General features: G+C 35.1%; 1 protein-coding gene across 1 annotated transcript in view; it reads right to left on the reverse strand.

Moving 5' to 3' along the window:
- Positions 1-265: 265 nt before the first annotated feature.
- ABCB7 (ATP binding cassette subfamily B member 7) overlaps positions 266-25,495 on the reverse strand; it is a 113,596-nt gene continuing 88,366 nt past the window's right edge. The window contains exons 5-16 of the mRNA XM_005614282.4: positions 22,815-22,947; positions 21,408-21,676; positions 20,687-20,775; positions 20,508-20,595; positions 19,455-19,629; positions 18,349-18,506; positions 17,360-17,523; positions 17,078-17,207; positions 13,859-14,030; positions 10,508-10,611; positions 8,395-8,502; positions 266-1,581 (exon numbers count right to left, since the gene is read on the reverse strand). Coding sequence (XP_005614339.3) covers positions 1,366-1,581; positions 8,395-8,502; positions 10,508-10,611; positions 13,859-14,030; positions 17,078-17,207; positions 17,360-17,523; positions 18,349-18,506; positions 19,455-19,629; positions 20,508-20,595; positions 20,687-20,775; positions 21,408-21,676; positions 22,815-22,947 — 1,806 coding nt within the window. The 3' untranslated portion in view covers positions 266-1,365. The remainder of the gene's footprint in view (positions 1,582-8,394; positions 8,503-10,507; positions 10,612-13,858; positions 14,031-17,077; positions 17,208-17,359; positions 17,524-18,348; positions 18,507-19,454; positions 19,630-20,507; positions 20,596-20,686; positions 20,776-21,407; positions 21,677-22,814; positions 22,948-25,495) is intronic.

Consider the following 25,495-nt stretch of genomic DNA (forward strand, 5'->3'; position numbering starts at 1 on the left):
TGGACACCCGAGTTAGGTAAGTTTAGATATCCACCTATCAATGACAACAATACAAAACAGAAAAAAACATTAGTCTCACCCATACCAAATTATCTTTTAAAACACATTAAAACCATAAACCAATAAATACTTTAAAACCTTTTCTGAGAAATAAAACCTCATTATATACAGTTATGTGGTCATTCATGAGACACACAAGTTTCTCAAACTGAATGATTACTACCAAACAAATTAAAGCAAATTCAAATTGGAAAAGAGAGGAGCATTCTAAGTGAACACACACCAACATTTTATTAATTATTTCTACCTGGTAAAACTTGATTATTTTGTTTGGGCTCTTCCTTATTATGTTAGGCTTAAAGGAACTCATTAAATCACTGGAAGAAAGAAGAGAACTTGTAATAAAGTAATTCTGAAGTGTCAACACAGATTAGAGTCCTAATCATCTAAAGAGTATATATATGTAACCCTCTACTATTTACCTAAAGGTCACTAATAATTTTTAAGTGGATGTTGCCTTACACACATGTGTGAGCATGTGCATGAACACATCCCATTTAGTTGTTTCTTTGTATAACTTCAGATAGCAAAAGCAGTGCATTTAAGATGGAAATAGAAAAGCCAATTAACTTCCTAAGCTTTTTAGATCACTCCCAGTACGGCAACTCTCAAATTATATCAGGGCTTCTAAGTCTTTAAAGAGAAATATAGAAATTTTGGTCCAAAACAAAAGCAATACGTCATTTTGGTGGAAAGGTAAAATTCCCACCACTAGATAATAGTTATAATGCTGGTTAATGATGAAGAAAATTCTACATACCAACATGAGAATTAAGGTTTTTCCTCCAAAGGGGATACGGTGGCAACTTTAAAAAATGTAAGCTTATGTATCTATCATTGAAGTATTTCAGTGGGGGGTGGGAGAGAAACAATGAACGCATACTGTCCTCTTTTCTTTTTTTTTTTTAAATTTCAAGAAACAGATACTTTCCATTAAATCATCAGCATAAAGGAAGTTTTAAAAACTACAAAAATTTGGAAACCAATCTGATTCATTTGGTTATGGATATCAAATGGCTGAGACTTCAAAAATGGAAATGGGGTAAAGTCAAAATAGTAACCAAAATTATGCTTTGAGTACAACTAAGGAAGTAACAAGAAAATAATCTGGGGATAAATATAGATACCACATTAGAGAGATTATGAAAGATGTAAAACTCAAACCCCCTTTCAAATAAATCTTATCTAAAAGAAGGATTGTAGAAAATGGGAATGTATGATTTTCTTTTAATAAAACAATTCTTCTTCAGTGCAAATGGATAGTCAAAAAAAAAAAAAGAAAGGAAAAAAAATGTCTTATGTGACTTAGCAGGAACAGTTTCCACAGCCTTTCACACTGTTGACAATTTCTTCTTGTAGTTTCTTCCTTTCCTCCTCTTTGGACACATTTTCTTTCCTTGCATCCCACTTGGGATTATCATGGTTCTGCACACGGTTGCTCTGCGTATGCCACATTTCAGAATAGATACTGCCAGTGTTAGCAAGCAAAGCATGGTGGGTACCGCGTTCAGCTATCTTACCCTAAAAAGCGAAAACAAGAGAAACATAGAAAAAGATCAGACAACTAGCATAATAATGGAAAATACATAATACTTTCTAACGAAGGATTTTGAAGGATTTGGACTCATTAAAATACCTCTCCTAATTCCTCATCCACAGTATAAGTGGGAAGAATTGAAGCAAGAATGTTTTCTTCACTGTAGAGCTATCAGCCCAGTGAACAAACAAAACGCTATGAAATTCCATATACCATAAACCATTTCACATAAAAGAAATAAAATTTTTATGTTTTATTTTTCATTTTGAGGGACAGAAAAGGAAGGTGAGAATTTTTTAAAGGTAATATTTTCTGTAACCAGTAAATATTTAAGTCAAAAACTGTTATTTATACAAAGATTTAAATGATTTAAAAATAATATCTTGAAATCCTTATGTATACTTTGAAATAAAAAAGATTTCTCCATGAAAAGTTTACTTCTTGCAGTAACTATTTTGTTAAGAATGGCTATTAAACTTGACATTGCATAGATTTGGTATAGATTCCAAACTCTCATCCACAATTAATTTGTCTCTTGACAGCTACTGCTAAACATGCTGGGAGACAAAAGGAATTTTGTCACTTTTACTGGTACTCCTGGTGATAGAACCTTTACAGATATACTCTTAAGCAAAATAACTGAAATTTGTCTGTGCCCACTTCTGAGTGGTTAATTGAAGGCTCTTCCTTGATTGCTGGCTGGATAGTCTAAGAAACAACTATTTTGCTCAGCTATTTGAATTCCTCTGGATCTTGAAGAATGTAGCCCTCAATCTTGGTATGTATAGAGCACGTCATAGGCACCAAAGCCCCAATGGATTATATATTTTATACTTTTCTATTTACCACTGTCAAAAACAAACAAAATAAAATCCTCAGTGAAAACTTCATCAAAAACTATTAAAAAATTGACATTACTTTTATGGAAACACCAATGAAACCACACATAATTTATCCTTTAATAAAAATGTATAAAGTATATTTTAAATTATTTGTATTAAAGCACAAATATAGATAGCTTAAAAAGTCAAGTAATATTACAAAGCTTATAAGAAAAAGAACAGTCTTTTGCCTCCTCCTTCTGCACCCTTGAATATCTCCTTACTCTCCCCAAATTTGAGCTGCTACTTCTGGTGTTTACATACACACACACACACACACACACATATACACGTGTGTATATACATGAGATTCAGCACTCTTACACTATCCCACATTCCCACTGTCTCATTCTTCACTCTCCTAATAACATTGGTTATATCACAAATGTTTAGGTTAATATTCAGTGTTTACCTTATTATGACTACGTAAGTATTACCTGTTGAGCCAAGTAGATACTAGGATTTTATAGATATTTTCTCATATAATTTTTTATTCTTCCTGGACTTAGTAACTGCCTTATTTTTTCATGTGCTTAGTTTTCTATGTCACTATTGGTAATCCTCTCTAAACTTCATTCCAGAATTATAAAACCTATCTGAACACTATTTTTCTCATAATTAAACTACATTAAGTAGTCTATTAGTTCACTTCCCTCTCCCTCCCAGAGATATTCCTCTCACAGCTTTTAGGTTCTTTTCTTTATCCTCATTTCTGAAATTTTATGATAATATGACTTGGTGTGGTTTTTTCTTTTTCCTTTCCATTCATTGTGGTGGGTACTTGGTAGGCCCTTTCAATCTGGAAACGCAATGATCTGAAGTTCTAGACAATTTTGGGGTATTATTTCTCTGATAATTTTCTCCCCCCTTTTCCTAGTCTCTCTTTCCAGAACTAGTCAGATGTTGAACTTCTTAGACTAATTCTCTCATTTTCTTATCTTTTGTCTACTTTCTCTTTTTGTTCTACTCTTTAGAGATTTCCTTGACTTTATTTCAGCAATGACGTTTTTCATTTCCATAATCTCTTCTTCTCTGGTTGTTCCTTTATTTATTTACCACTCCCATTTTTAATTTTGAAATCGCAAGATTAATAACAATGAACACCATAAATATGCTTCTCCTAGTTCAGCAGCTGTTAATTTTTCCACATTTCCTTTCTCTCACTTGTCTAATTTTTCACTCTTTTTTGCTAAATCACTTGAGAATGAGTTGCGGACATCATTACGTTCTACCCCCAAATATTTCATTAGCATGTATCTCCTAAAAACAAAGACATTCTCCTACATAACTGAAATACAACTTATCATACCCAAGAAATTTATCTTTTAGTCCATATTCATATTTCATAAATTGTCCCAATAGTGTACTTTATATATATTTTTTCAATCCAGGATCCAATCAGGGTCAACACATTGAACTGATATTTCCTAGTCTGTGTGGGTGTGAGTGACATTGATGTTTCTAAAATGTCCAGGCTTGTTTTTCAAAGAATGCCCTTCAAGATGTATTTGTCTAGGGGCTGGCCCCGTGGCCGAGTGGTTAAGTTCGCGCGCTCCGCTGCAGGCGGCCCAGTGTTTCGTTGGTTCGAATCCTGGGCGCGGACATGGCACTGCTCATCAGACCATGCTGAGGCAGCGTCCCACATGCCACAACTAGAAGGACCCACAACAAAGAATATACAACTATGTACCGGAGGGCTTTGGGGAGAAAAAGGGAAAAAATAAAATCTTAAAAAAACAACAAAAAAAAGATGTATTTGTCTAGTGGTTCCTGATTATTAGATCCAGGTTAAACATTTTTGGTAGGAATACAACATATGTGTTGATGTGTCTTCAGTGCATCACATTAGGAGGTACATGATATCCATTTGCTCCACAATTAATACTAAGTTTGATCACTTGGTTAAGGTAGTGTCTACCAGATTTCTCTATTTTAAAGGTACTTTTTCTCTTTGTAATTAATAAATAATCTATGGGGTTATACTTTCAAACTGTGTGAATAATGTATTCCCCAACAATTTTTTACCATACGGTTTTAGTGACCAATGATGATCCTTACCTGAATCAACTATTAGAATGGTGCTTGTAAAATGTAATTTTCTAAATTTATCATTCCTTCTACATGTTAGTTGGCATTCTTCTTAAAAAGAGCTTTCCCTTTCCGCATGATAACTTTTTTTTAAAGTATCATTATGGAATTATGTAATTCATCAGTATCATTATTCTTTTTGATGTTCAAATTATCCCATATTTGGCCAGTGGGAACCCATTCAAAATAGTTCCTGTGTCCTTGTGATGTTTTTCCTTAGTTTCCCAGCCCCAGATACCGAAATTAGTCATTGCTCCAAGAAGTCTTGGTTCCTTTTAGTGAGGGAAAGTATTTAATACCCAAGATGTAGGTACTAGTTAAACTCATTGCTACTAGGATTTCGTGGCTTCTGAGCCTTTCCAGTGAACAGAGTTAGGGATTTTTTTTTTCCATCATGAATTCATATTGATAATTCTGTTCCAATAAAACATCATACAGTTCCTCCTATTCTTCTCCCAAGTAAGACCTGTTTCCCAACAACATCAATATATTTACTCATATGCTCAATCTTACAATATATACAAAATAGTTTCAAAACGGTTACTCCCATACTAACAACAAAGTTCAAATTTTCTTTGAGTTATTTTTGTCCTTATAATATATTCCACTGAGGGTAAATAATCAGAGTAATGTATTCAAAAGTTACTTGAATTAATTCTATTTTTCTTCTGCATGGTTGTTATCAATTTGTTATACAGTTAGCTTCACTTCTTCTTTTCCTTTTTCATGAGGAAGATTGGCCCTGAGCTATTATCTCTTGCCAATCTTCCTCTTTAGGTTTTTCTCTCCCTAAAGCCCTAGTACATAGCTGTGTATCCTAGTTGTAAGACCTTCTAGTTCTTCTATGTGGGACACTACCATAGCATGGCTTGATGAGGGGTGTGTAGATCCGCATCCAGGATCTGAAATAGGGAACCCCAGGCTGCTGAAGCGCAGTGCGAACTTAACCACTGTGCCACTGGGCCAGCCCTCCTCTTTCTTTTTTGCTGAAGAAGATTTATCTTCAGCTAACATCCGTGCCAATCTTCCTCTATTTTTTTAGTATGTGGGCTGCCAGCATAGCATGTCTGCTAACAGAGCAGTATAGGTCCATGCCTGGGAACCAAACCCAAGCTGCCAAAGAGGAGCATGCCGAACTTAACCACCAGGCCACCAGGGCTGGCTCTAGCTTCACTTCGTTTTGTTTGCATTCAATTTCTGTTTTTCCCCATTCTTGTGGATTTTTAAACTTTTGAATATATAAAAACATTAGCATAGTTCAAAAGTAAAAATAATATAAAAAGTATAATCAAGAAAGTCTTGTTCCTTCCCCTAGCTCTTCTACCGCTTTTCTATCCCAACTCTGCAGGTAGTCAATTTCTTTAGTTTCTAGTTTATTCTCCCTGAGTTTCTTTTTTCAAATTAAGTAAATATACATATGTTCTTTTTTACCCATCCTCCTTGCAAAAGGTAGCATACTATATACTTGTTTGCATCTTTATTTCCTTCATTTAACAACCTATCCTGGAACTCATGCCATCTAAGTCTCCTTTTACTTTTTTTCTTAAGAGTACTTGTTCTTATTTTACAAATGCTATATTTTTCATGACTTTTGATGATACTAATTACATTTTTTTTTTTGAGGAAGATTAGCCCTGAGCTAACTGCTGCCAATCCTCTTCTTTTCGCTGAGGAAGACTGGCCCTGAGCTAACATCCGTGCCCAACTTCCTCTACTTTATATGTGGGATGCCTACCACAGCATAGTGTGTGAAGCGGTGCCATGTCTGCACCTGGGATCCGAACTGATGAACCCTGGGCCGCCGAAGCAGAACGTGTGCACTTAACCGCTGCGCCACTGGGCTGGCCCTAATTACATTTTTTAAGTTTTCTTATGTTCTCTGCATTGTCTACATTTTCTACTGAGTTCCTTTTTTCCTGCTTGTTTTGGAGGTCTTCCTTTATTATCCACTGACACTTAAGAATGGAGCATTAAAAAGCAGACTGGAAGCTGTGTGTGCATGGCAGTGGGCTTTTCAACTGTTGGGTTTCACTGTGGGATGATCACATGGGTACCTGGTCATTTTGTTGGGGTCCTCAAATATGAATATATTTTTTTCTGGAGCTACTTTTGTTTCTCCAGAGAAGAATCTTCCAATTATCTGCTGATGAGGGAAGGAGTGGTGTTAGAAATAAACAACTAGTTGTCAAGGTTCTTGGAGCCAGTGGCACAAGAGGGTCTCTGGTCTTATTCTTCTGTATGATTTGATTTCCAGTTGATCTTGCCCCTCTTTGTTAATGTGCTTGGTAGTCTTCTCATGTCCAGAGCCTCTCTGACACAATTTCCTGACAAGTAAACCTCCAGCCTCTTGCCAAGGCTGGGAAGGGGTAATCACCAGGCCGCAGGGGGTGAGGAAGGGCCTTGGGAACTCTTATCTCTTATCTAGACTTAACATTAACACTACAAGAAACTGCTGACAGAACAGATGAGATCACACTAGTTTCACCAGAAAAGGAAAATCTCTAATCTTCATAATCTAGTAATTACAGAATCATCAAATTATAAACATAAAGAGATTTTAGATAAAGGTACTATGATCATTAATAAGTTTCAATTATAATCCAAACCCTAAGTGGCAATGTTGTGATATAACTGAATAGCTACTGTTAGCCTCATGACATGAGGCAGGTAAGCACATGCCTGCTAAAGTACTTTTAACATTGTATATTTATAAGAAAAGGCTCTATGTGCATGACTACATACAATTAGAAAGTTTAGTTTAAAGCATAAAACAGATTTTATTTCAGAGTCTTGAATATCAATGACATAATAAAGTATATTTACAAAATTGCCCATTTAAGATATTCTGGTACAATCATACTGAAAAAATAAATTTATTTCCTAATGAATATAAGCATTTATGAACAAGCCAACAAAAAGACCTAGGGTTTCAAGTGCACAGGTAACTTATAAAGGAAATAATACATACACCACAGAACTAAACACCCTATAAGAAATTTTAGTGGTGTGAACAACTCTCTCTCAATAACTCAATAAAGAAAGTACATGAGAATGCTTCTTCTCTCTTTAACACCCAGTACTCAGGCTTTCAAAACGATAAAGAATTTAAGGTTTATTTATTAGAAAGGAAAAACAATCATAGAACAGGTTGAATGGGAAGTGAAAAACCGAACAATGTTAGAAATAATCAAGTAGTAGGGGGTGGGGAAAAGATGCCCTTACAGAGAGGAGAAAAGGTAAACCATTACAATTTTCAAATCTACCAATCACAATACTGGTACTCTGATTTGTTCAGAACATTTAGATAGTACACTCTTATAGTAATTCTCTCAGAAGAGATAAAGCAGGCTGTCCTTTTTCTTACTCTCTCCATGAGGAAAAAGATAAAATAAAAATGGCCATGTTCGAAGATGAGCACTTTATTTTATGCTAATTTTCTTTTAGATATCAAGGGTATGTTCAGATATTAGAAAAAAGAAAATATAAAATACAGTAAACACAGTGAGCAAAGATTCTGTACAGAGCAAAAATGAACGCAGACAAATTATTTTATACATACACCCTTTAAAACCAGCTTCTATCATATGAGGATTTAACGCTTTCCTGATCTAACTTTGCTTTGAACACTTTAATAAAGAGTGAATTTATTCCTTCTTGGAAGTGGCACGCATTATTTCCTATCAAAAGGAGGTAAAAACAGAATCCTATCAGGATTCAATCTCATTCAAAGAACACAAATTCTGTATATTTCTTTAGAAACAATATTTAAGTTGCTTGTGTTTGTAACAATTTCCAATATTCTTCAAATACTAAACTTAAATCCCTTACCTGGTCCAAGACAATGATTTCATCTGCATCAACCACTGTTGACAATCTGTGTGCAATGAAAATAGAAGTTCTGTGCTTGACTGCATCCCTCATGGCAGCAAGAATAGTCTGCAAGTTTGACAACAAGGAGAGTAGGAGGGGAAAAAAAGATTTATCTATTAGGTAAATATAAATTAAAATTACCATACATTTCTTAAAGGAACATATAAAACGCCAATTAATTTTGCATTATATAGACTTTACACTACTAACAAATATTTGACCTAATCTAATTCAATCAAAAAGGGAAGGAAAATACGACCACATTATCACGCAAAATACCTTTAAGATAGGTAACATTTCTTTAAATTACAAAGTCTGGGAAAATGTAGATATTTTCTATACTTAAAGACAAACAAACAAATCACAACGATGAATCCCGCAAAATCAGGAGCATAGCCAGATATGACGTTTATCGGCCAATGAGAGCAAAGATAAAATGAAAACGTATTCAAATGATAGGATGCAGAGAAATTTAAAAAAATCAAGAGATAGGAGACTCAAAAGGTATAGCATTTGCTTTTCCTTAGTTCAAACTCAGAGGACAGAAAGGATGACAAAGACATCTGTATGTTTAACTTGAGGAAACTTCTTTTTCAAAAGCATTCTGACTTCTTAAGGCATTCTGGAAAATACATTTTTGTTTACTGCCTGTAAAGTACAAGAAAGCTGTCTACATATTCAGCTATACTTGGAAACCTGGGTTTAAGTAACAGCTAGCTAGGATGGAAAGAGCAGTGTGGGGGAATGGGGATTATCCAACGGCTTTCTACAGATATTTCTAAACACTGTGTTTAGCAAAGGAATAAAACTGTCAAGAATAGATGGTTACCCAGGAAAAGAAGACCTTAAATTTTACTAGGGCAGACTGAAAATCAAGTGCAGGGCCAATTCTGAGAAAACTTGTGATATTTGTGGGGACTCTTCTTCCTTACTCTCAAGAACTTAAACTCTGACATCCGACTGAGTGTCCTGGACTTTTTAAAAAGGTCTACTAAAATATACCAAATCTTCTGGTAACTCATTCCCTCGCGGGGGTTCTCTGCCAGCTCTTAATGCTCTATGAGATAACAGAATATATTTCAATGTAATTCAAATAACGACTGTTAGGACTTTCAGTTTGTGGGAAATGAGGATGACATATTTTTAGGTATAAAGTTCTTGTAACCAAATTCCTACTCTGTCTATAAATGAGGCCCAGTCCTGCATAAGGTTCCCTTTAAATATAACAAGTCTTCATGGTAAACAATTCACTTAGAAATTAAACTGTTTTAAACATATGGCAGATCAAATAATATGCCCTGAAATTTAACTCCATATGCAAATATTATGTTATACATGGTGTAAAGCCAAAATTAGGCCTATCCTTCAACACTAGATTTTTACTTATAGTCAAGTAAAACGTAGGTGAATGGAGGCAACTGACAACATCTATTTTCAGTTCTAGATTAAGGGGATTTGTGCATGAAGTTATCACTGCTGTTAAGACTTTTGTATTTAATGCAAAGATGTTGTTATGAAGCCTAATGTAGTTGCTGTGTAGTACCATGACATCAGTGTCACAACATTTTGGTGTTTCACAATACGTTGTGAAATGAATATAAATTGACAGCAGCACTGCAGGCTACGTGTGCCTGACTTGCACCTCAATAAGTTACTCCATGATAAGTGAAAGGCTTTCTTGTTTGTACTGTGTCACAATCATTTACATGACCTGTTTTAATGACTGTTAAGTGGCAATAGCAAAAAGACTAAAACGTTCTTCCTTTGTCAACAGATTAGGCAATTCCTACAGCTTTGTAAAATGCAAGGGTAATACAAGAGCTAAGATGTCACACAGTTCCAAAAGGACACATGTTTGCAAATGGACTTAATGTGATAGTTCAAGGCAACCTGGTATTCTTACTATTACCACTTGCTAGATGGGGAAAATAGGGTTAGGTATTTTGCTCTATAGTAACCCCAATTGAAGTTCATCCAAAATACAGAAGAATGTAACCATTTTACTGAAACTTCCAGGGAGAAAAGTTAAGCATTGAGAATTGAAGAGCTTTGTATCCTCCTCATCATTTACCTCTTCAGTAATTGAATCTAATGATGAAGTGGCTTCATCATAGAGAATGACTGGGGGGTCCTTCAAAATGGCTCTTGCAATTGCTACTCTTTGCTTTTCTCCTCCTGGTAAAGAAAAATTTTAGTTTAAGAGAACACACATAAAGGCATATTTTATGTTTCTAGTATTTCCATTGATTATAACACCAAGTAATATCTTCAACATTTATCTCTACTCCTTATTACTATTCATTTTACTCAGTCATAAGAGTCTAAGTTCATAGATAATATCCTTAGACAAACTAGATCCCCTGGAACATAAATGTAATTCTGGCTTCTCATTTCATGGCAGGCAAAAAGAATGAGGAGGGGAGGTAACAACTTTGATTTCACAATTATTCTTCTCACCAGAAATATGCTCATTATATATGTTACTTTATATGTACTTTATATTACTTCCCAATGCATAGCAATTCAGAAAAACTTTAATATTAGAGAATCAACAAAGCCAAAACCAAATTCAATTATCTGAAACCTGAAAACTTAAAGACACAAAACTATAAATATCTAAATTTATCTCAACATAAAAAAGTACCATTCAGCCAGTATTCTCAAGGATTTTATTTTTTTAACAGAAAGCTATTATTTTCATATTCCTCTTCAAAGTTAAGGATATATTCTAGATATTCCTTACTTCAACTTAGTTATTTGCTATGGATCTCTAGCATAGAAGAATTTTAAAACAGAAAGGAAACAGAGGCCCAGAAAGGTTAAGTGATTTGCTCTAGGTCACAGAGCAAGTTCCAGTGGAATCTCGACTAGACCTGACAGACTCCCAGTCCAAAGCTCTTCCTTCACAATGTGCAAGTCTATATTTATTCCCAAATATCTTCTAGTGAAAATAAAGCAATGTGTTTTTGCTAGGGGTCTTGTACGTCTAAGGTCATCAATCTCACAAAGAACTCTGGTTGGAAGTATAGAAGATGGTGCTTGGGGGCCGACTCTGTGGCTGAGTGGTTAAGTTCATATGCTCCGCTTCGGCAGCCCAGGGTTTCGCCGGTTTGGATCCTGGGAGCGGACATGGCACCGCTCATCAAACCATGCTGAGGCAGCGTCCCCCATAGCACAACCAGAGGTACTAACAACTAGAATATACAACTATGTACTCGGGGTCTTTGGGGAGAAGAAGAAAAAAATAAGAAAACATTTTAAAAAAGAAAAAAAAAAAAGAAGATTGGCAACAGTTGTTAGCTTAGGTGCCAATCTTAAAAAAAAAAAAATCTGGATGGGGCCGGCCCCATGGCCGAGTGGTTAAGTTCATGCGCTCCGCTTCGGTGGCCCAGGGTTTCGCTGGTTCAAATCCTGGGTGTGGACATGACACCGCTCATCAGTTCACACTGAGGCAGCATCCCATATGCCACAACTAGAAGGACCCACAGCTAAAAATATACAACTATGTACTCGGGGGCTTTGGGGAGAAAAAGGAAAAATAAAATCTTAAAAAAAAAATCTGGAAAGTTAAAAAAAAAAAGAAGATGATGCTTTGTTGAATATGCCCTTTTTGGCTTCTTTTCTTGTCCATTATCCATTAGTTTATCAAAGTCTGAATAAACTTGTATTTTTCAGCTTCAGTAACCTCGTCAGGAAACAAGCTTGTTGATTACACCAAGTATTTAATTTTTATTTGTTCTGCAATGATTATCTTCAACCTATGGGGCTTCCTTATGTCCATTAGTGAATAAGTTTATGTTCATGCTATCCACACTGCCCCCCATTTCATAAGATCAAAATTCTCCTATCAAAGCAGGCACCAAGCCAGAACTATCTGCTCACCTACCCAGCAATTCAGCAGCAGAAAGCTCCTCAAAGAAGTAGATACTCAGAGGACTAGTTTTGACATGCCTCCCAAATTTCAAGTGGAAACCAACCCAGTTTTAATTCTATTTGATAGAATTTTGGAACTTGGAGAAGAAACACTTGTTTGTTCTTTATCATAATTAGTAGCATAGATGTTAAATAATAACTGCTCGTTTTGAGAGGTCTGGTTGTAAGGCGATGAGTATTGGGTAAGAATAAAATTTCTTTAGCCATTCCTACCCTCAAAGGCATAGAGAGAGGAAAAAAATGGAAACTGGAATGCAGTATAGCCATCTGAGGCAAGGTCATGTGTTGAGGGGGCTAGTCTATATTATGTGACAAACTGGGGATCTCTAGAATTATCCAAATGGACAAATAATCTGGGGGTGAGCTAGTTATTTGGAAACTACTCCTATTAAGAGCAATAGTAAAGCATAAAGGCAGACTGGAATGATGTAGGCATCCTTATACTACCAGGTAATGACCAAATAACTCCTACAAACCAACTTAACTTGAAAATAATCTTTGCTTAACATTTTCTAAACCTAGATCAAAACTTTCTAAGAGACTGCAAATTCTTTGAGAGCAGGCCATTTATGCTTCATCTTTTTAAATCTCAAATCATTTAGCATATTAGCTCATACACAGTATGTGCCTAATCAATGTTAGGGATAAATGAAGCCAGTTTGTAATGAAGAGGAATGGGGAACCATTAAAATTCATGCAGAGTATTCTTCATTCTCTTTTTGCCTTACCTCCATCAAGAGCACATTTCCTCCCCAAACTAAACTATAATGAAGAATAAATGTAAAGGATGTAGTATGTTTATATGAGTTACATTAATACTTTCAGGCATTAGATATCGTTATACTTTTGGAATTCAAATAATTTGGGGCAAAGAAACATTTTTATGAATCCTCCAAAAAACTCAGTCATTTTAGGATAATTCATTATTAAACCCAGCAATCTCATAATTAAACACTTAAATAGAAACGTACAAGCCCCAAACTTTACTTGACCACTGAATCAACAATGACATAAAAATAAAATTGGCTGTAAGGAAAATATAGCAGTTAAGTATATCAAGTATAAGGAGGTCTAAAGTATTGAAAACATCCCATAATGGTCTAGGAAATTACGAGATACACTATTTACTATGAAATTTCTTCTCCCTACCCTTACTACTTTCTCAGGTGAATAATGATATTGGCTTTCCTTTAATATTAGGATTGTGGATAATAAGTTAACAACGATCTAAGCATATATCAGTAACTTCTATCAAGCACTTACAGTATTTGCAGCTGAAAGTGAAAAAAAGACGTGTCACTTGAGAACAGTTACTTCTAGTATGTTGAACTGTTTACAGTGATGGATAGGAGACTGGAGACCTTGTCTAAAGTGACTGGATGAGGACTATGTTTGTACTGCATCGTTACATTTTCTAGAAAATGGCTTTGACAAAGTAAAGTTTGAAGGGAGTATCCAAGTTGGGGGCAGGTCTAAAATCTTTGATTACCTGAAAGCTTGAGTCCTCGTTCTCCTACTTGGGTATCATATCCATGTGGCATTCGAAGAATTGCATCATGGAGTCCAGCTAATTTTGCCACTGTATACACCTCCTCAGGTGAAGCATTGATATTTCCATATAAGAGGTTGTAGTAAATGGTATTATGGAAGAGGACAGCATCCTGGAGTAGATTTATTTATACATATATATATGTTCATTAGAAAAAATTCCAACAAGAGGAAAGACATAAAGGCATAAAGAGTAAAACACGATAGCTCCCTTTATCACCCCCCTCAGCCTTGAAATCCCATTTCCCCTTCCAGAGCTAATCACCATGAACAATTTATGTATCATTTTAGACTTTTTTTTGATACATTTATATGCCTAAACATACATTTTCTTTTTCAACACAAGTGGGGCCATACCATGTACATTATTTTGCAAATTGCTTTTTTCACTTAACATATTCTGGAGATTGTTCATGTCAGTAAGAGAAGCCTGCCTTATTTTTTAACAGTTGCATGATACTAAGGATATATCATAATTTATTTATCCATTCCTCTACTGATGTACATTAATGTAGTTTCCAAATTTTTGCTACTACAATCAATGCTGGAATAAAATATCATTGTATATATGATTTTGTGCACCTGTATACTTCTATTCATTGTATATATGATTTTGTGCACCTGTATACTTCTATGAAGGATTCCTAGAAGTGGACTGATGAGTTAAAAGGTAAGCATATGTTTATCCTTTGATAGTATTGCCCACTGTCTCTCAAAAACACTGCAACAGTATACATGCCAATCAGTAGTGTATGTGGGTGCCAGGTCCCCATCCTCAGCAACCCTAGATATTAATAAGGTTTACTTATTGCTACTTTTAGGGGTAAACTGTGCTTTCTGTTTAAATTAGCATTGCCTTAATTAATAATAAGGTTGAAAATGTTTTCATGTTTCTCAGGAGCTTTTAAATTGGACTTAAAGAATTTATGCATCATAGATTTCTTTTTTGGAGAAAGTTCACTGCAAGCATTCACTTGATATTTCAATTCACTCTGACATGGCACACTAACGCTAATTTACTTAAAGTGAGTATCCATCTCCCACTTTTCTTTTAGTCTCCAAATGGCTGAAAGGTAACAGTAAGATGAAAGAAAAATGACTCCATTAGTTAACACTAACCAGGATACTCAATTAAGATCTTCTTCAATATCACAATCAGCCCTATAGTTTCAGATATTATTTCAAATAACAATCATTTATATACCTATTATTAATATAAAATTTTCTTGGATTGGGATGGTACTTAAACCCAATGAGCTTAAAGTTCTATAAAGAGAAAAAACTTATTTTTTACATATTTTATATTCAGAAAAAAGTTAACAAACAAATGCTAACTGGAAACTTCAAAAATACAAAAAAAGGCAAAATAAAAATTAAGTAAGTAATTCATACTCCCACCATCTAGGAATAACCTATTATTAACATTTTGGTGTATTTTCTCCTATCTTTTTTCTCTACTTACATATATTCATTTAACACTCTAATATTGGGATATTACATTTTGTTTGGTATCTTCTTTTTCAAAAACTTTGTATCTGAGTATTTTTCAATGATACTCAATATTCTTTACAAATATAATATTTATAAATGGCTGTATGGCATCTGATCCTATGATGATAATTTAACCATCTATTTATTGTTGGATATTTATATTGTTCCCAAATTCTGCTCTTATAAATAATGCTTTAACGAACATCTTTGCATGTAAAAAATCTGTTTATTTCCTTACTAAAACTTCCTAAAGGCAAAATTATTGGAATAAAGGGTATGAATATTTTTCAGGCTCTTGATACAGAGCGCCAATTTACTCGTCAGGGAAGCTGTACACTTCCACCGTCAAAACAACAGACTGTCCATTTTACAGTTTTGCCCAAACTGGATATTATGAATTTTAAAATCCTTGCCAATCTGACAGGCGAAAAATGGTACCCCACTGTTGATTTAATTTATATTGCTCAGACCTCCAATGAGGATGAGTACCTTTTCTTTAGTTTATTGCCCATGCATATTTTCCCTTAGTAAATAAAATATTTTATTTTTCAAAAGGACAATGGTAATTGTTACATAGCCCAAGAGAATGGCAGGAATCTAGTTACAAGGATGAGGACACTGAGCCCTAAGCAGGCACAGCTCAGAATTCAGTTCACTTGATATACAGTTTAGGTCAGTTTTTCTCAACATATAATCTACGAATCATCTATATCAGAATCCCCTAGGAGGCACATTTAAAAATGGAGGTTTCTGGGCTCCATACTGCCCTCCTAAACCAGAACTAAGGGGTGTAAAAGAGAGTTGGAATTTCAATAATCTCCCTAGGTGACTCGCGTACACTAACATCTGGGATTCTCAGTGAAAGGGAGGACAGGACAGAGTGGCATGTGTCAGATCACTTGGGGACCTTTTACAAGCTTCATATCCCTGTCTGATTCTTTTCTTACAGTCTTCTTAGGGATTTGATTCTGATTCTAGGCTGTAATTAATTCTCAGGTGTCTCTATTGGCTTTCAGCATAAGAAAAACTCACATCCTATAAGGCTATCTTCTTGTCTTCTCAGATCTTATTGGAATTCATTTTTCCCCCTAAAGTCATTCAGCAAATACCTGTTAAATGCTTACTATGGGTCAGGCACTGTGCTTGGTACTGAGCGATTAGTGGTGAACAGGGCATACAAACTTGAAGTCAGCAGTCAAACTGCTTTGTAATTTTACTATGTCAAAAACTATTCAAAATTGCAATAATAACTTTCATTTACTCAACAGTTGCGTGATGGACATTGTAACTGGTGCTTTACACATATTCTCTCTAATCCATAATAATTCTATCCCATAAAAGAAATGGTATCCTTATTTTACAGATGAGGAAACTGAGGACCAAGACCACAGAACTTTTAAGGGTTAGAGCTGGGGTAAGAATTCAGTTCTGTTTGAATCTAATCTGGGCTCTTTTCCCTATATTATGCTATCTGTCTAAGGTTTAAAAAATCTTTCCATCATGCATATTTTCCATTCATGTTTTTTGTAAGTCTTTTTGGTAATAGAATTTGCCCTGTAGGGCCTAACACTTCCTACTTAATTAGCATATATTGATTCCTTAGAGTCAAGTTATTCTAGTAAAAAAATCCAGCAACCCAATAAATTTTCCCCCAAATAGGTTTAAATACCTGAGGTACCACTCCCACTGCCCTCCGAAGGCTTTCCAGACTCACATCTTGTATATTTTGACCAGCAAGGTAAATGTTACCCTTTTGAGGCTCATAGAACCGAAACAACAGCCTCACTATTGTACTTTTCCTGAAATTGGAGACAAGGAAAGGTTATTTAGCTCCTACTGGCATTAGGGAACTGTTTCAAACCACAGTAATCATTATGGTAAAGAAAAAAAATATAACATTGGGAATCATCAAGCGATGATGCAGAATTTTATAAATAACTAAATTACGCACCCTGACCCACTACCTCCTACAATGGCTACTTTCTTTCCTGCAGGGACTTCAAAAGATATTCCATTAAGGACTTTCTGCCCTTCAATGTATTCAAAATGCACATTATCAAAGGCCACCGTAGCTGTCTGTGGTGTGATCCGAAGGGGAGACACCATCGCTTTGTCCTAGTAGAGAAGAGGAAAAAAAAAAAAGCCATGTCACATACCGCCTAGAGTACAGCTATGCAGACAATTTTCTAATTCACAGAGAGAAAAAGGAAAATAATGGGAAAGGAGGAAGTTTATAAGTGGAGTTAGACCACTTTCAAGAATGCTTTTAAGGCTTTATTTTTTCACTTCAAATTACTAAGGTAAAAAATCCTGAATGCTTTGATTTCTGCGAAATTTTTTTGAGGGGTAGAGGGATGGTGGGCAGGGGAGTAAGGAGGTCAAGGATGTGAGGAGAGGGAATCACACGTTTGATATCATAATTAGCAAAAGTAAATCAAGCGCAAGTACAAATAACTCAAGTTAGCAAAATTTAGCTTCTGGCTATAATATTCTTTGCTAACATTTTAAGGGTCTAAACATAGAAGTAAAAGCTATAACAACCTCTTAATACACATGACAGTTGCAACTCCTGCAAAAAAAAAATTGGTTTGCTAACATAGTCATGTAAAAATATTCCCCTAGAGGGGCCAGCCAGGTGGCATAGTGGTTAAGTTTACGTGCTCTGCTTTGATGGCCCAGGGTTTGTGAGTCTGGATCCCAGGCGCAGACCTACACACTGCTCATCAAGCCATGCTGCCGCAGCATCCCACATACAAAGTAGAGGAAGATTGGCACTAATTTTAGCTCAGGGACAATCTTCCTCAAGCAAAAGAGGAGGATTGGCAACAGATGTTAGCTTAGGGCCAATCTTCCTCATTAAAAAGAAAAATCCCCTAGAATAATCCTATTAATGGGATGATGCTCACATGCTTCTAAAAAGGTACTAAATAGATTACTTACTTTAATTCGTGTGTCTACCTTGAGCAGAGAAAACAAGGTGTTCATATCTATGAGTGCTTGTCTAGTTTCTCTATATACAGTTCCCAGAAAGTTAAGGGGTAATGAAAGCTGAAAGAGCAGTCCATTCACCATTACTAGATCTCCAACGGTAAGGGTACCTTAATACGCAGTTGTCAGAAGAAAAAAAAAAAAAAGGGATATTTTAGATGTTATGAACTTTTCCAGTTTAAGATAGAGAAGTTTATAGTCTATTACTCTGGAATACAGTTCAAAATAAATATAATCAGCAACTCTTAGGGCTAGTCAAATTTCAAAGCATTTTAATCCATGATTTAGGAATACAGGGAACTTGATATATGCTAAGTGGTATAGGAAAAGCTCACCCATACACTATACATTATATACAAAAAGAAAAGAATGGTTTAAGTGAGAATAGAAATGGAAGGCTAAAAATCTCTCCTTTCTTCCTAAGACACTAGCAAGTTTCTTTGTAATGTAAAATAGAAATTTTAAAAAAGAGTATATATCAAAAAATAGAAGCAAATGCATATCATGATTAGGAATGATAAACCATGTATTAAGGTCACAGTGAATGAATGAATCTTAACTGAGCAGACAGGTTACAGAAAAGAGGCACAAACATTGTTTACTTTTGAAATGTTTTGCAAATGAAAAACTAATAGAAAGATTAAAAGATTACTACTAATTCTAAAAAAAGATTGCTTGTATTTTAGTCCTTTGGACTAAACACTAAATTAAGTATACTGTTTACAAGGTCTACAAGAAAAATTAGAAATATGAGATGCTAAAAAAAAGTTACTCCTAAAAGAATCAAGTTGTAGCCCCATAAAAATGTATAAACAGTAATCCCAATCAATGAGAGAGCTAGTGCTAAACTTGCAGTGTTAAATAAAAGGAAGTAAAAAAACATTATCATACAATCAAGAAAACACATTCTGATATAAAAAAGAAAGTACTCCAAGGATGTTAAAGCACCTTATTGAATATGCTTTATAATTAAGACTAATATACATATTCCTTTCATTAATCTTTATTTAAAGGTTAAATAAAAACATCTATAAATGTGAAAACCGCAGATCCATTACCTGCCACAATTCCCTGACTGGCAAGCACCATTATAGCTGTTAAACCAACACTGAAAATAGCACTTTGACCAAAGTTCAGCATAGCCAGAGTAGAGGTACTTTTCAATGAGGCAGTCTCATATGTCTTCAAAAATCCATCATATCTTTGTGCTTCATAGTTTTCATTATTAAAATACTACAAAATAAACAAAAACAGTAACTACATACAAGTATAATTGGAATTTGTTCTCTTCAGTGATTAGTATCCTTTTCATCAGACTTCAAGTAGGGATACAATTTTGTACTGCATACTCCATTTTAAAAACTGACTTTCAATATATTCGATTATGGTACTCCTGCATTTTTCTATAATGGACTGTATTTGAAAAGCTCATAAAATTCATCCCACAAACATTTACTTAATGCCTAGTTAGTTTAAACCTAGATCTGAGAAACCCATCAATGCCACTTCCTTCACAAAGCCATCCTCTGATCCCCTGAGACTCTGAAGTGACAGTTCTCATTGCCCCCACCACATTATGCCTTCTTGTATAGTCATCTGCATACTTACTTTAACTCTCCCAGTAGATTAGCCAACTCTGGGAAGGCAAGGATTAAATATTAGTCATTTTTTTTACCACCCTCCCCTACCACAGGACTTAGCATAGTGCTTTGCACACAGGAGGCATTCAGTAATATTTGTTAAATGAAAAAAACGAACAAATAAAAGAATTAATGAAAAACACTATGCTAGGCACTCTGAGGGAGAATTAAGAACTTACATGCCATTTTAATTAGCTTAGTGTTCACCTTCTGAATCAAGATACTAACTGTACTCTTATCATTTATAAATTAATTTAGAAGGTAAAATTCTGATGCTGCCACACAAAACCTGAGGTGGAAAGAAAAGGCAATTTCTAAATGAAAGAAAAATAAAGTACTATTATTCCATCACACCTAGAGATCCTATCACAATCTGAAGCTCTAATTTACAGCACCTATTAAATTAAATGGCAGAACAAATCTTAGTGCAGTGTGAAAGGCAGAGGAAAGTATAATTAACAAACATATTACCTTCACAGTTTCATAATTCAGCAGCGAGTCTATGGCAGCATTACCTGCATCATTATCCGCTTTGTTCATTTCTATTCTAAATCTAGTTCTGTAAGATAAAGATTTGCATAGGCATGAAATGTTTGCTATAAAAGCATAACTAATCTCTGAACCTTGACTGGCCTCTGGGGAATACCTACCTCCACCGTGTGACAGCAACTGTGAATGCTGTGTACGCACCAAGTGTCCCAAGGGTCACCAATGCAAACTGGGCACCACATCTGTAATACTGGAGAAGGCAAAAGAAGAAATGAGAAACAGTCATTGTTCTTGCCAATAGTTTATAATATACAACAGCAAATCTCAGTCAAAATATTTTAATAAGAAACATGTTGATGGAAGTTGTATAAACAAATAACTGGGTGAGAAATCAAATACCTTAGAAAATCTACTTTAAGTAACAAGGGAAAAAAGCCAAACTGCACTTGCCACACTGATAACACTGTTAAATGTTGATAATAAAAATAGTGCAATAAGCCTTAAGAGGAATAAAAAATATATATACACTTTTAATTATAAAATATGAAATTGCCTAAAATGTTATGAATGGTGAATAGAAATCTAGATAATCTGAACACACCAGTCCAAAGTCATACACTAAAATCTCTAACAAAAAAAATGCAAACTAAATGGCTGATCTATGTGTAGAACTGAATAGCTCTTTACAATAACATGAGAAAGACTTTGGACGGTCCCTTGAAGCTTGTGGTAAAATAATTAAAAGAATGGCATAATCCTTCTGGCACCATGGAATTTTTGCTCTCAAACCATGGACATGCAATAGCACAACAGCTTGAAATACTACGTAGCAGCTAATGAGAACGTAAGATAAAAGCTTGTTATGAAAAATGTTTTACTTACCAAAACACCACTGACAAGAGTCACCTCAAACATGATGGGAAGAAGATTAAATACTAAAGCACTCAGGACAAAACTAATACCCCTCGTCCCTCTGTCAATAGCTTTTGATAAAGCTCCTGTCTGTCTGCTCAGGTGGAAAGCCAGATCCAGGTTATGAAGATGCAGAAAGACATTTTTTGCTATTCTTCGGATTGAATTTTGGGCAACCTTGCCAAATACTGCATTTCGAACTTCATTAAAAAAGGCAGCTCCGGCTCTTGACACACCATCTAACAATACATTCGAAAGAAAACATAGGGTGTAAAAACATTAGAATCATAGGAGTGTAAAAATGGTGAGGGCTCAGAAAATGTTTGTATAATGAATGAACATAACCCAGAATACTTACACTAAAAGAAACCTAGAAAGCATCTAGCCTAGTGACGACCAATCTTTCTACCATGGATCCCTTTCAGTGTTATTTTCCCCCATAGGTTCCAAATGTTGAAAGATTTTTTCCTACTCGATACTTTTAATAAACAGCAGTCCATATGGCCTTATTGTGGATAAATGTACAGTACCTGTAGAGGTTTTTCGATCTAATTAAATTCCCCCAAATAATAAAATTGAGATCTTGAAAAATCAAATTCCTTGACTAAAGCATACCCCGACTCAAGTCTCCTTAGTTTCATAAAGTGTCCTTTCTAATGCATGGGGACACAAACATCATATTCTGTTCTCTACCAATTGTAGATTTGTTTCATGGCTATTGAATATAATTTAATAAAGTATTAATGCATGTATATCATTATTTAGCTATTTCCTATTTAACAGCTAACAACAAGACCAAGAAAATAACTAACCTTACTGAAAAGGTATTTTATAAGGAGCCTAACTATTAGAAGTGGTTGTCATGGGCCAGCCCAGTGGCGCAGCGGTTAAGTTCGCACGTTCCGCTTCTCAGCGGCCCGGGGTTTGCCGGTTCGGATCCCGGATGCAGACATGGCACCGCTTGGCAAAAAGCCATGCTGTGGTAGGCATCCCACATATAAAGTAGAGGAAGATGGGCATGCATGGATGTTAGCTCAGGGCCAGTATTCCTCAGCAAAAAGAGGAGGATTGGCAGTAGTTAGCTTAGGGCTAATCTTCCTCAAAAAAAAAAAAAGTGGTTGTCATGAATTTAATGTTTTATTTCATGTTATTGTTTTCTAGGACTTGGAAAATGAGACTATTATCAAAGAATTTTTGGAAAGTATATCATATAAAGAATTTTTTAAAACCACATATCAAAAAGAAAAATCTCACATAAAACGACAAACATCCAAAATGCTAAGTTGTGTTTGTGGTGAAAAGGTCATCTGCTCAAATATGATGAAACCCTCTTGAAGAAAGTCAACACCTGTAGAGAGATTAAAGAATCACACATACAGCCAATCAGAACTGCCGTTGCCATGGTTGCAACTGTATTTGGTGCATCACTCAGGTTCAGCATGTTTCCCGACATCTGGTTGAGGCTGTCTACAGCATATTTAAACATGAAGGGAACCACAATATTCATGGCCTAAAAAACATAACAACAGCAATTACCCACCATACGCAATATATTTATTTATAAAAAAGTACAAATATTTACCTTACATTAGTATTTATGCGAATGTTTAGATATTAACCATTTAATAGCATTGGAATGATTTTCCCAGTTTATAAGATAAAAATCTTTGGCATTGGGAGAGCTGTCATTTCAGGATTCCTACCTCACACTGACTGCCATGTTAATATTCATTTATAAGCTATATGCACTAGTCAAATGCTCCTGCCTCCATGAAATCATCCTTGATCATCCACTCAAAAATGCTTTCCCCGTTATCTGAAATCCTACAGAGCTCATGACACCTAAGGAAAACTGCCTTATATTGTAGTTATTTGTGTATATACTTTTCTTTCCTACTAGATCCTTGAGGGCTTGTATCACATTCCTCTTTTTGTCCCACCCATGTTAAGTACAATGGTTTGTGTATAGTAGGGATTCAATAAATACATGTAAAATTATTTGTTCATTGAAATAATGGTAAAACTTAAATTATATAGCAAAAAGGATCTCAAAAGCAGATAAATTATGAGTATCTGTGGCTGATGCACCATTGGGGGTAAAAAACACTGATAGATTTATTTGCCCCACAGAAAGATTCCTTTGCTGCAAAATCATACAAAACCAAACCCACCGATTGCCAAACTAAGCTTTCAAAAACCAACCCATATCTCCATACTACACCAAAAAATATGAAAATTAGGGATATCATGCTTTCATATATTCAAGGCAAATATTCAATCACTCACATTTCACATTTTCTCCAAAGCTATAGTATCAAAAACACCAACTATCATTTAGGAACAAGAAGTTGGTTAGACTGCCAAAGTTTTCTTTGAAGAAATTAAATTCATATATATTAATAACACATGAAAACAATTCAATAAGTTTTAATAAAAACACTGAAATCCCAGCTCTTGTTAATGTTCCATTATTTTGTCATTCATCTCTGTTAAACGTAAAGAATTTATTGTCAACAAGCCTAAGTTAAGCTACAACTGACAGGAGGTATGTAAATCTTAACAATCAAGATTTCAAAGTCAGGTATACAAAGTGCCTTTGCAAATAAGCCAGTGCTCTAATATTCAGCAGTATCATCAAAATACACAGCAGATGCTGGGACACTTTAAAGAATGTAATACTATAGGATAAATTGCTTAAAACTTTAAGATTTCTAACGTCCAAAATATAATCAAATAGAATAGCAGGTTTCAAGCAGTATAAATTTCTCAATTCTGATTCCCATGTAACCATATAACCTCAGGCTCTTGCTTCTGTTTGAAATCATCTCCCCACTCAATTCACCTCTCCATCTCTCCATTCTTCAAAACCCACTTTCAAACCCATTTCCATCCCAATGCCTTCTCTGAAACCTGCAGCCTATTTGGAACTTTCCATTTTCCAACTCCTCCTTTTTTTACAGTTTATACCTCAGTATTTGTCATTTTTATTATATATTTATCATTCACTTTGTCTGTAGGTACATGTGCATGGATATGCTGCTTTCTCAACCTCAGTGGAGACTTTTTGTGGCAAAACAAACATTTTGTGAACAGCTATATGAGTTGGGTATGGTGCTATGTACCTTTTACAAAGGTGAGAGCTGAATGAAATAACAATTCTATGAAATGGATTTTATCTCTATAACTGAGGAAACTCGGGTTCCATGGGGTTTAATGACTTGTCTGGTAAGCAGCAGAGTCAGGATTAAAATCCGTCTGACTTGAAATTTGGAATTTTTTCTAGTATACCATATCAGCACCTTATAAGGCAGGGACCATATTATTTTACTACTTTTGAACTCCAAAAGGGATGCTCTCAAATGCACTGTTTAAACCAGCTATAGTTGTAAAGTATGGCACAAGTAATTTAAATAAATTTGAGCACATTCCGGTTTTCCATATAAGGAGGCCATATCCCCTCACTTGCATTCCAATACACTTTCCTGAGTAGGAGAAGAAGTAAGTTACAGCTAGCACACAATTCTCACAACTCACAGCCCATTATATCTTTGCTGCAGCCAGAGTGAGCGGTGACTGAAAACTAACGTATCATCAAGAAAGTTGTGCAATTTCACTTTCTTGAAATGTGTTTGGGTTTGGTAAAATTTGGGAGTATTCCTTGTAAGTGCATAAAGAATATGAATGTCATCTGTCTTGTGTTTTTATCGGCAGAAAAAGGGCAGTTAGCACAATGCTAAGATTACAGCACTACTTCTAACAATAACTGTTGATTACTGTCAGTTTTCCCATAAAAGTAATTTTAAAAAGGAAAGGAAAAAAAAACACCAAAGAAATGGAAAGGATTATATTATATGTAGATGTTTTTATTAGTACAAATGTGTGGGTTCCATTGGCCTTGTGATATTTTGGGGATGGTGGGTACAAATACTGGTTTTCCCTAATAACTCTGCCTTCAGCAGAACTAGACTTAAACCATCTCAGAAAAAAGTGAAATTTTAAAAAGCTTTTTATTTTGAAATAATTACAGATTCACAGGAAGTTGCAAAAGTAGTAAGAGA

Source organism: Equus caballus, chromosome X (assembly GCF_041296265.1).
Source record: "Equus caballus isolate H_3958 breed thoroughbred chromosome X, TB-T2T, whole genome shotgun sequence".
NCBI lineage: Eukaryota > Metazoa > Chordata > Mammalia > Perissodactyla > Equidae > Equus > Equus caballus.